The 12,700-nt window shown below is 38.0% G+C and overlaps 1 protein-coding gene across 4 annotated transcripts in view; it reads left to right on the top strand.

Annotated features, from left to right (window-relative positions):
* The window catches only part of ARHGAP24 (Rho GTPase activating protein 24), a 270,266-nt gene that overhangs the window by 91,208 nt on the left and 166,358 nt on the right, over positions 1–12,700 (top strand). Inside the window, exon 1 of one of the 4 annotated variants that reach the window (XM_017545158.2) lies at positions 9,764–12,593. The exons of 2 other annotated variants lie outside the window; for them this stretch is intronic. In XM_017545158.2, coding sequence (XP_017400647.1) covers positions 12,581–12,593 — 13 coding nt within the window. In that variant the 5' untranslated portion in view covers positions 9,764–12,580. Of the gene's footprint in view, positions 1–9,763; positions 12,639–12,700 lie in introns of those variants that run through there. One more of the 4 variants, XM_037744512.1, reaches the window with a different exon arrangement.

Raw genomic sequence — 12,700 nt, 5'->3', positions numbered from 1 at the left:
ATTATTGGATGACAATCAGAAATAGTATTACTCTTTATGAAGACCACAACAGAATAGTAACTACCTTAATATACTTCCGTGCACCCAGCATTCACATAGGAGGGGTACCCAGGAGCAAGAGGGAAGCAGTTCATTTGAATTTCTCCATAAACTGCTTTACTTTGGTTATCTAAACCAATGGAGCTATCATAATAGAGGGTGGAGGGAAAAGGCCTAATTACCTGAGTGGGAAGCATGCGATAAAACTTTGTAGTAAAATAATATCCAAATAGAGAATCTCATAGTTTTTTATATGCCTGACACAGATAGTCAACATCTACATGAATTCGGGTGAGGGACATCTTGTCTGAAGGTGACAGTGTCCTCAGTTGTAAAATTCCTACAGTCTTTTTCATGGATACAGTCTTATCTATGGGTTACAGTATAATTATTCAAAGTGAAAACTGCCTAAATAATTATAAGCCCTGCTTGATGGGGATCTCACATATCCTTTTTCTGTTATTTATGAAAAAACAATTTTATTTGATTTTTAATATTTTGTTTCTCCCATTACCAGCTTTATTGAGGTATAATTGACAAAGAAAAATTGTCTATATTTATGGCATAAAATCTGTTGTTTTGAAATGATTACATGATTACCACACTCAAGCTAATCAACATATTCTCAACCCAGATATATATTTGTGGTAAGAAAATGTATGAATCCATTTTCATGCTGCTGATAAAGATGTACCTGAGACTGGGCAATTTACTAAAGAAAGGGGTTTATTGGACTTATAGTTTCATGTGGAAGGAGAGGCTTCACAATTATACTAGAAGGTGAAAGGCCTGTATCAAATGGTGGTGCCAAGAGAGAGAATGAGAGCCAAATGAAACAGGTTTCCCCTTATCAACCCATCAGATCGCATGAGACTTATTCGCTACCATGAGAGCAGCATGCTGGAAACCGCCCCCAGGATCCAAACATCTCCCTCCGGGTCCCTCCCGCAGCATGTGGGAATTATGGGAGTACAATTCCAGATGAGAGTTGGGTGGGGACACAGCCAAACCATATCATTCTGTCCTGACCCCTCCCAAATCTCATGTCCTCACATTTCAAAACCAATCATCCCTTTCCAAAAGTCCCCCACAGTTTTAACTCATTTCAGCATTAACTCAAAAGTCCACAGCCCAAAGTTTTATCTGAGGTAAGGCAAGAGCCTTCCACCTGTAAGCCTGTAAAATCAAAAGTAAGTTAGTTACTTCCAAGATACAATGGCAGTACAGTAATTGGGTAGATACAGCTAATCCAAATGGGAGGAATTGGCCAAAACAAAGGGACTACAGACCCTATGCAAGTCCTAAATCCAGTAGGGTAGTCAAATCTTAAAGCTCCAAAATGATCTCCTTTTGCTACATGTCATATATCCAGGTCTCGCAGATGTAAGAGGTAGGTTCCCATGATCTTGGGCAGCTCTACCCCTATGGCTTCGCAGGGTACAACCTCCCTCCTGGCTGCTTTCACAGGCTGGCATTGAGTATCTGTGGCTTTTTCAGGCTGTTGGTGCAAGCTGTCAGTGGATCTACCATTCTGGGGTCTGGAGGACAGTGGCCCTGTTCTCACAGCTCCACGAGGCAGTGCCCCAGTAGGGACTCTGTGTGGGGGATCCAGCCCAACATTTTCCTTCCACACTGCCCTAGCAGAGGTTCTCCGTAAGAGCCCTGCCCCTGCAACAAACTTCTGCCTGGGCATCCAGGCATTTCAATAGATCTCCTGAAATCTAAGCAGAGGTTTCCAAACCCCAATTCTTGACTTCTGTGCACTCACAGGCTCAAAGCCATGTGGAAGCTGCCACGGCTTGGGGCGTGTACCCTCTGAAGCCATGGTATAAGCTCTACATTGGCCCCTTTCAGCCACAGCTGGAGCAGCTGGGATGCAGGGCACCAAGACCCTGGCCTGTACACTGCACATGGACTCTGGACCCAGCCCAGGAAACCATTTTCTCCCATGCCTCCGGGACTGTGATGGGAGGGGCTGCCATGAAGACCTCTGACATAACCTGGAGACATTTTCCTACTTGTTTTGGGAAATAACATTTGGCTTCTCATTACCTATGTAAATTTCTGCATCTTGAATTTCTCCTCAGAAAATTGGTTTTTCTTTCCTATCACATTGTCAGGCTGCAAATCTTCTGAACTTTTATACTCTGCTTCCCTTATAAAACTGAATGTCTTTAACAGCACCCGTGCCACGTCTTGAATGCTTTGCTGCTTAGAAATTCCTCCTGCCAGGTTCCCTAAATCATCTCTCTCAAGTTCAAAGTTCCACAAATCTCTAGGGCAGGGGCAAAATGCCACCAGTCTCTTTGCTAAAACATAACAACAGTCACCTTTGTTCCAGTTCCCAACAAGTTCCTCATCTCTACCTGAGACCACCTCCACCTGGACCTCAGGGTCCATATTGCTATCAGGCTTTTGGCTTAAGCTATTCAACAAGTCTCTAGGGAGATCCAAACTTTCCCACATTTTCCTGTCTTCTTCTGAGCCCTCCAAACTGTTCCAGCCTCTGCCTGTTACCCAGGTCAAAAGTCGCTACCACATTTTTGGGTATCTTTTTAGCCACACCCCACTCTACTGTTACCAGTTTCCTGTATTAGTCCATTTTCCTGCTGCTGATAAAGACATACCCAAGTCTAAGCAATTTACAAAAGAAAGAAGTTTATTGGATTTACAGCTTCATGTGGCTGGGGAGGCCTCACAGTCATGGTAGAAGGTGAAAGGCATGTCTCACATAGTGGCAACAAGACAAAATGAGAGCCAAGGGCCTGTCCACCCAAACCACCGAAGATACTTAAAATTGTTTCTCAAACTCACACAAAACCATCACACAAGCTGATATTAAAAATAATTATACCCACTAAGTCATCAGTCTATAATCAGTATTTTTTCTTCAGAAAAGTGGTGAAGAAGGCAAAGTATTTGACTTCTGATGTCAAATAGATTTTTTTTTCATTCTCTTGACCATTTTAGTGTAATTTGAAACCATATAAATTAGGAAAGAAATGTTCACTACCCCAGTGGAGAGTGATTGATTGATCATCAAAAGGGCCTCAACTAGGTATCACCTGGTCCTTTTAAATGCATCCCTATGATTCTGATATTGCCGACCACAACAGTCAGGACTTTAGTGAGAAGGACTTTAGGCACTTGTTTTAGATATATTTTCATTGGAGAGAACTAAGGCTCCAGTTTAAAATTTCTTCTCTACACTGAGTCCTCTTCCTTCTCAGTGAAATCATTTTCTTTTATTCTCTATTTTAAGTTAACATTTATTGATTCCCTGTTGTGAGTAGTTATGTTTATTGCACCTACTATTGCCTGTGCCCACTTCCTCATTCTTTGTCTTTTCTTCTCTCCCAAGATATCACGGCAACCTGCTTCACAACAGACTGCCATTGTTTTGTAGTGTTTTAAAGAGAAACATCACAGGGCTTAGGGAGGAATGTAGCTTTCAGAAGAGATAGCTTTTTTAAAAGCCATTGGTTAGCCAGTTTGAAAAGTTGTGCAGCTGCAAAAGCTGTATGGAAATGTTTATAAATTCAACTTTTACACATCCTTCCTCTGTCCTTTGCATTATGAATCAATATTGGTATATGCTGATGGCCACATGCTTTTATATTGTGTTATCACTTAGAATTGCCTGGCAGTAAAACTCATGGAGTTCATTTAAAAATCAGTGCAATGCCAAATGTGTAAAATTTAGTGCAGACTGTCATATAATGACAACTCTTTAGATCCTCAGTTTACATCTTATTTTCCACATCCAATATCTGATTGCAGTCTCATTTGACAATTAAGAAAATTGAAACATAGAGAGGAAGGTGAGTTACCCAAGGTTGCTCAGTTGGGGAAATGGCTGAATCTGGCTGACTCCTATTCCAGTAATTTTTCCGCCTTTGTTGCTGATTCTTGGTGGTAGTTAGGTTTTCCTTATTTTTCTAATTCTCTTTGTCAAAATTTGCAATGGTAGAGAAAAGAAAAATGAATAAAAAAATGTATTTTGTACAAATTTATTAACATACCATTGTTAAGAAAGGTCTACTATATTGCAAGTCTTGTGTCAAGTTGTAATCCCCAGTGTTGCAGGAGGGGCCTGGTGGGAAGTGATTGGGTTATGAGGGCAGATTTTCCTCTGGGTGCTGTTCTCGTGATAGTGAGTGAGTTCTTGTGAGATCTGGTCATTTAAAAGTGTGCAGCACCTTCCCACCCCCTCTCTTGCTCCTGCTCTGACCATGTAAGACACACCTGCTTCCCCTTAGCCTTCCACCATGATGGAAAATTTCCTGAGGCCCCTGCAGAAGCCAAGTAGAGGCCAGTATCATGCTTCTTGTACAGCCTATGGAACTGTGGAACCATGAGCTGATTAAACCTCTTTTCTTTGTAAATTACCCAGATTCAGGTATTTCTTTGTAGCAATGCAAGAACAGACTATTACCGCAATTGCGTAAAGTAATTTGGCAATTTTTCAAAGAACTGAAAGTAGAATTGCCATTTGCCCTAGCAATTCCATTTTTGAGTACGTATACAAAGGAATATAAATTGTTCTCTCGTGAAGACACATGCATGTGTATGCTCATCACAGCACTATTCACAATAGTATAGATATGGAATCAACCTAAAAGCCCATCAGCAGAAGACTGGGTAAAGAAAATGTGATACATATACACCACGACATACTATACAGTCATAAAATAGAGCAGGATCACATCATTTGCAGCAACATGGATGGAGCTGGGGGTTAGTAGCCTTATCAAACTAACACAGGAACAGAAAAACAAATACCACATCCTCTCACTTATCAGTGAAGAGCTAAACATTGGGCACAAACAAGGGAACAACAGACACCAGGCCCTACTTGAGGATGGAAGGAGGAAGCAGGGTGAGAATCAAAAAACTAACTATTGGGTTTTATGCTTATTACTTAGATGATGAAATAATCTGTATACCAAGCCCCATGACATGCAATTTACCTATATAACAAACTGCATATGTACCCCTGAACCTAAAATAAAAGTTAAAAATACATATTTGCTCAATAATAATAATTTTAAAAAGAAACTGACATACAGTGGCACTGAGGAGTTTGGCTAACACTCACCATGATGAATTGTTCTTCAACTTTTGAGAGACAAAGAAGAATAGACTTTTTAATCCACTGATCCATTTTACTAGAAATTTCTAAAAAGTCTTCTAAAAGGAGTTCTTAAAAAAGAAATCTGTAGAAAAACAAAAGACTTCTTAGTAGCATAACAGTATAATTTTACTAACAAAACTGGAAACAAATATGTGCTTTCAAATAGAGAAATGTATAAATAAACTGTATCAAATTGATTCAAAAGATATTATGCAGGCATTGAAAATAACAAATATATAAATTATTTATCTGTTTTATAGTTTAGTTTACTTAGTGTTTGATATCTCATTTGAAGATTGGAGATACAAATAAAAATGCTTATAAAATACTCTAAGCAAAATAATGAAGCAAAATTTTATATGTGTACTATGACTACAACCACATAAAGCTCTACACATGAACAAGATTGGAATATATATATATATATATATATATACACACACACTTTTATATTTGTATGCAGATAAATAGGCATAGTGTACAGGTGATAAGCATGTAGATATAATTTTCTTTAATATTAAGATCTTTAAATTTAAATAGAAACTTGTCTTCATAGTAAATTCCTAAATTTTGAACAAATATGATCATTATCTTGAGCGGATTAAACTGAAAAACTTGTCTTTTTAATGATAAAATATAATCCATAAGACAAATAGTTTACTCTTATGATTATTTTGAGACAGGGTCTCACTGTGTTTCCCAGACTGGAGTGCAGTGGCACAGTCATAGCTCACTGCAGCCTCAAACTCCTGGGCTCGAGTAATCCCCCTGCCTCAGTCTCTTGGGTAGCCTATAGACTACAGGCACGTGGCATCATGCCTGTTTAATTTTTTAAAAATATGTTGTAAAAAAATATCTCACTATGTTGCCATGCCCATGCTGGTCTTGAACTCTTGGCCTCAGATGATTCTCCTGCTTCATCTTACAGTGATGGGATTACAGGTATGAGTCACCATGCCCAGCCTATTATTTTTATATGAAGGCATAAATTATTAAATTTTCAATTACTTTTTAATCAACTAAGATGAGATTTAGAATAATATCAGATCGTTACATAAAAATATAATTTAAGTGTATTCAAACCTTATTCAGCTTCCAAAAATAACTTGAATAATATTATTCTGGTTAAAGAGTAGGAATAATGCAAACCTACACGTTAGTTTGGTTAAAGGCCAACAGAAGATAGAACGTATGTAAAAATATTTACTGTTTTTCTTAAGAGAGTTTATTGGTGACTGTTGTTTTGAAAACATCACGTTTATATTTTTGAGCCTCTAGCTCGATCATATCTAAGAGCATTAGTGAACTTCCGATTTCATTTGTGTTGACTTTCTAGTTAAAGAATAAATCCCTTTCCTTTGAAATGTAGCCTTGGTCAGCTGATGGAGCATTTTCTCCAAATATGCATGTTAGGAAAATTTGTTTCAATTTAAAAAGGAAACACGTGGCTATGACTTAACTATTAAAAAGTGAAATGTTCAATTGATGTGGATTTGGTCTTTCTATTTTTCCAGTCCCTCAAATGTTATTTCAACAAACCAACAAATGAGTAGTGGATGAGTGAATTGTAGGCTGAATCCAAATTTTCTGACTTGGCTTAAGGCTTTTGTGCTGAAGACTCTGTCCCCAGAGTCTGGCATACATTGAGTTTGCCATTTAATTAACAAGCCGATGTTGTTTATTTTTTGTAATTCTGAGTTATTTACCAGCTGGCTCCTGGTTACGTCAGAAAGACGTAAAGAATGAAAACAAAAATACAAATAGGATACAGGTAACATCAGCAATGTAATCTCTCCCTATGCACCTGCTCGCCTCCAAACCAACCTATGCTGCTATTACAGAGATCTCTCTGAAATATGTGCTCATGCAACATAATATGTTAGAAGACAATACAATTTCTTGATTATAAATGTGTTAATTCACCATGTCCTTTTTAAATATAAGCAGTTACCCCAAGACTATGATTATACATTCGTGAATGTACGTCATGCTGTTTATACTGATATGAGTTTATACACGCTTCGTGTTTGAGTTTATACACGCTTACTCCTGCACACACATACACATGCCTGCCATATTCCCTCTATCACTTTTTATATTTTAAAAATCAGTGAACTCCAAAGTACTCTATATTTTCCTTATATTATAGCACCATATGTGTACCATGAATACTTTTAATGCAGATAGTGAGAGTAATGGTAATAACATGTCTGAAAACTGGAATTTTTCCACTTGTAGTGATTATAAGCATGGCAAATTAACTTTGTCAAAAAATTTTCAAAAATTATCCCTTATTATGAACCAGAGTTACTATTGTCTCTCTTTCTTTCTTTTCTTTTTCTTTCTTTCACTACATTGTAGTAATAGTGATTGAAAAACATTTAGAAAATGCTAAAAGATCTAGAAGAAAATAAAATTGCTGTAATTTCGCTGCCTAGAGATAAAAACTACTAATATCATAATGCATATTTTTCAGATTTTTCTATATACTGAATATTTATTACAAAGTTTGGATCACATTGTACACTATTTTCTAATATGCTGTACTCAGTAATGTATCATAAAATCTCTTACAAAATCCTAACACAGTTCTCTAATTTCAGTATGATTGCATCATGGGATATGGATGTACATTTAGTTATTTAAGGACTAGGGGTATTGACACTAATGTTTTTGAAGTTTCCATCAACTGAATCCTTGTCATCAAGGATTCAGTTGATGGAAATAGGAGCACTTATGTTCCTGTGTGTCCCAGGCTTCCTGACAGAACCCCACATGCAGTGCTCTGATGGAATAGCAGCTGATACTGTTATCACTCAGCTCAGGCAGCTGGGTGCCTAAGGGCCTTTCCTGTCCATGAGCCACCTGACTATAATGGCTATGTTTTAGGTGTGTGTGTGGTTGTAGGGGTGGGGTGCAATTATACTACAAGGCTGTATTTTTAAAAGATTTCAAATATGTTGAATGACCTTGTTTGTACATCTTAAAATAGCTTTAAGTGCCCAGGAATTCCTTCTCCAGAATTCACAAAGGGATAATCTTCAGGTTCCTTCCTTCCTTCTTCCCTTCTTTTTTTTCTCCCTTCCTTCCTTCCCATCCTCCCTCTGTCCCTTCTTTCCTTCCTTCCTTCCTTCATTCCCATCCTCCCTTCCTTCCTTCCCATCCTCCCTCTCTCCCTCCCTTCCTTTCTTCCTTCCCTCTCTCCCTCTCTCCCTCCTTCTTCCTTTCCTTTCCTCCCTCCCTCCTTCTTCCTTTCCTTCCTCCATCCCTCCCTCCCTTCCTCTCTCCCTTCCTTCCTTCCTGCCTTCTTTCCTTCTTTCCTTCATTTCTTTCTTCTTTTTCTTTTTCTAAAACCACTTGAATGTATTTAGGAAGCTTTGAATGAAAGCAAGACATTTATTCTTTACATCTTAAGGTAGGAAAGGCATTAAGAATTACATCTATTCCTACCTAGAAAAATATTACTTAATCTAACAAAATACCACAATTATATTTAGAAATACAATAAACTATGAATGCTCAGGAGGTGTTCAATGTCATGGTTTTAACTCTATACCTGTGCTACATTTTCTAGAATAAGTTAAGAGACCTCACACACATTGTCTTTAAACATCCGTGTAAGATGGTTGCTAAAAGCATTCACATTTTGAATTACTTTCACTTTTTTGCCTAAATGACTTTCAGAGTTTTGACAGTATTCACTCTTCACAGTTAATAAGTATTAACTGTGAAGTTAATCATTTGGAGTTTTTTCTAAGGCCTAAATTAAAAAGCCAAATGGGAGGGAGTGGCAGGGAAAATGTGTTAGAAAAGTACTTGTCTTCATTAGTTCACACACTAGAAACAACATCTGACTCATTCATGAACCCAGTTCTACTCTAAGTGGAAAGACTATGAGGACTTTGGGCCAGACCTTCTTGAGTATCTGTGTGAAATGAAACACTGCCTCTAGGAAACATCAGGAAGGTATCATTACTGGGCAAGGTAGCAGGAACCAAATAGAAAACCAAAACATCCTATTTATTCTCCTCATTGATTGCAAATTTTGACCGATTCTTCTGGATGCTTTCTTCTCCATACTTTTAAACTTCAGTGCAAGTATCTTTTCCATATATGATTCTAAAATTGAGATCTTAAAATCCAAAAGAGAAAAAAAAAAAACATGGAGGTTCAGAGACAAAGGGAGGAAGCAATGTGCTCTTTTATTCTGCCATAGTAATTACACTAGGGAAATAACTAGCAGTAGCATTTGAGAAACGAAATACCCGGCCGGGTTGGTGGCTCATGTCTGTAATCCCAGCACTTTGGGAAGCCGAGATGGGTGGATCACCTGAAGTCAGAAATTCAAGACCCACCTGGCCAACGTGGCAAAACCCCGTCTCTACTAAAAACAGAAAAAGTAGCCAGGTATGGTGGCATGTGCCTGAAATCTCAGCTACTAGCGAGGCTGAGGCAAGAAAATCACTTGAACCTGGGAGGCAGAGGTTGCAGTGAGCCGAGATCATGTCACTGCACTCCAGTCTGGGCAACAGAGCAAGACTTCCACTCAAAAAAAAAAAAAAAAGAAAGAAAGAAAAAGAAAAATGTAAAGAAATACCTTAGTGGGGCAGTATAATAATTTGAAGAAAGTGCCTTAAACTGTTTACACTTTTATTATTTTTCAATTGAGATATCTGAATGATTGAAAACTGACTTCAGATATAATTTAAATATTTCTCTTACAGCTGGAAATGACACTTACTTAAAGGGTAGAACAGAGACACACACATGTAGTCCTGCAGTTCAGATTCTGCTTCTAGTTTTCTAATAAAATTTGTTGAAAGAAACTGCCAATTTATTAACATCTTCAAACCCAGGAGACTGAAAATTATGGCTACTGTACTATATTCCACACTGCAGTTGAAAAAAAGTCTTCTGCTTCATCTGAGGTCAAGAGATTGCTTTGCTTCCTTAAGAGCATTGTTAAGGGTCTGATAATTTAAGAAATTTAAGATAAAATAATGCATGTGTGTATGTTAAAGAAAAAACAGAGTAATAGTCTACTATATAGAAAGACTTCTAAATTGCTTTTTCAATTGAAAAACAAGCAGGACTCAATTTAAAAAATAAGTATTGGCACTAATAATAAAAATTGATTTTTTCTCTCTGCATCTTGCAATGAGTTCACTGTTTAAAAAAATCAAAACTTATTTTTCTAAAAATCTGTGGACTCTGTAAAAGTTAACTTGCCTAATCAATATGCTCAAGAAGTTTTCTGAGCAACTTGTATTTTTGCCTTCCCTATTCACACTATATAAAAACCACACTTTATTTCCTTTCTTTTTCTGAAAAAGCTTTAAATTAACTAATTTACTCAGTCTATGGAATTCTAGGCCATGTAGATCTTGATTGTACTTCTAACTTCACCACTCACTCTTTAACAGTGTACAGGCTAATTATGCTCATCTGTAAAATAAGAATAACAGATATTTCCTAGGATTATTATGAGAGCTAACTGAGAAAATATGCCTAAAGTTCCCAGCTCGCAGCCCTGTGGGTCTCATAAGACAGGTGGCCACACTGTTAGTTCCTTTCCTGTTCTCCACCTGTCTCCCTCTCCTGTTCCCCACCCCTCTCCACAACTTAACCTCTAAATAATGCATAAGTAATTGTAGGGAAATTAGCATGAATGCCCAAATGCATGTGTGACTGAATTAGCAGTGAACTTGGCATTCCATAGCTAACCTTTCCCCTTCATTAATCCCCTTCTCCAGCCCCCTCAAACACAGAAGTACAACAGGACACTAGGTGAGCTATGTAAACAGCCATGCAAGTAAGCATTTTCTATCAGAGTTTCGACTAGTCTTGTTCTGCCTCAAACACTAGACAGGGCTCATGTTGCTCACAATTAACTGACTCTGGCCATGTGGTGGCTGCCCTCAAGGTCTGCCACAAAGAGAACTGCAGTTCAATAAAATCTTGAACTGTATTTATAGCCCACTTGAAACAAACAGTTTCCTTGAAGCCCAAGAAGCCTTCCTTGAGAATGCAGCAAGTAATTTACTAGTCCCAGTACTAACTGGGGAGATAGAGGGGGGAAATGCAGCAAGTGCATTTTTTCAAGTACTGCACATATAGAAAGCATTTTCTCCTACACTCTGTCCCATTTCACCCTCATGTCCCCAGCCAAGGAAGAAGACAAAACAGGCACTAGTAACAAATCCCTGTTTTATAGATTACAAAATTGATGCCTTGGAGCTCAAATTGCTAATGAACAATGGTGGTTGGAGAAAGAGGTAAAACAAAATGTCTAAAGAGTCAGAATAATTTCTTGCTCATGCAATCAATGTAAAATTCAGTAAGTCATTATTTACCTATTAAAAAATGTATACAATGAAGAAGAAATGTTTTGTAAAGCACATGCAAGATTAAAAAATGTTACTTCTCCACTTCTAAGAAGATCAAAATATGAGAAATAAAAACTTAGAGAGACTCTACAGGGAAATATTTATTAACATGTTTGTATCTATTTATAATATATATTCAGAGTGATTATATTTTTTGGCAAGAAATGTCTTCTTAAAGACCCCCCAAATTAAAATGTGCATAATTGAGACTAATTTTGAAAAATATGATAAGAATTTTTATGAGAAATTTTAATTGACTCTGTCAGTCAGCTCTGAAATAAATACATCTTTACTATTTTTTTTAATATGGGAGTTTGAATAATTCCAGTATGTACGCAAACACAAGACTTTATTATATGAGTTTATGGGCCAGAAATCACTTTGCTCTTAGAATTAATTTGATTTTGGCAAATATTTTAATTTTCTACAACCCTTCTTTGAGCCCTGTTACCTGGAAACCTGAAAATAATAAACAACTTTTTGGCTTGAGAGGGATGTCTGGGCAATTGGAATAGCTACACTGAAGTCTGTGTGTGTGAGTGTGTGTGTGTGCGTGCGCGCGCAAGTGTGTATTTAGAGAGAGAGAGGTTATTGCCTGGGTTGGTTGCTTGGCTTGGTGCCATTTGGGATTCTCAGATTTACTGCGTCTCTGTCCTCTTATTGTCCCAGCTCTGATTTATGGAGTTCAGAATCTCGAAAGGCAAGGTGTCTGGAGTTTAGGGTCTTTCCATGACAGTCCCTCCTCTTCCCTGTATACTCCTTGGGCTTGTGGTCACCTTGTGGTGACCTTGCAGGACTCAGCGTTTTTACCTGAGCTTAGTAGCTGGGGAGCCCACTAGTGCTGGGGAGTGAGCCGTGGTTTCCATTCCTGGGTGATGGAGTCATGGGAGAAACTGCAGTGAGCAAACACAGTAGGACCTGAGTTGGGCTCGAATGTGCTTTAAGCGGCTCAGGACAGAGCAGCTGCTCTGTCTCCCAGCTTGCAAGTGCAGCCTGCATTTGTCACTGACCACTGAAGTGTATGTTTGGGCAAGGTGAGAGCTGGGTGCTTTGTTCTTAATTTGGAGACAAATTGCCAGGTATTGTTGTTGATTGCGTTTGATAATTTGGGGATATTTATATCACCACAAATTCAGGACCT

This window comes from Cebus imitator, unplaced genomic scaffold (genome assembly GCF_001604975.1).
Source record: "Cebus imitator isolate Cc_AM_T3 unplaced genomic scaffold, Cebus_imitator-1.0 Scaffold177, whole genome shotgun sequence".
In the NCBI taxonomy this organism is placed as follows: Eukaryota; Metazoa; Chordata; class Mammalia; order Primates; family Cebidae; genus Cebus; species Cebus imitator.
This window is presented reverse-complemented; position numbering and strand designations above follow the sequence as displayed.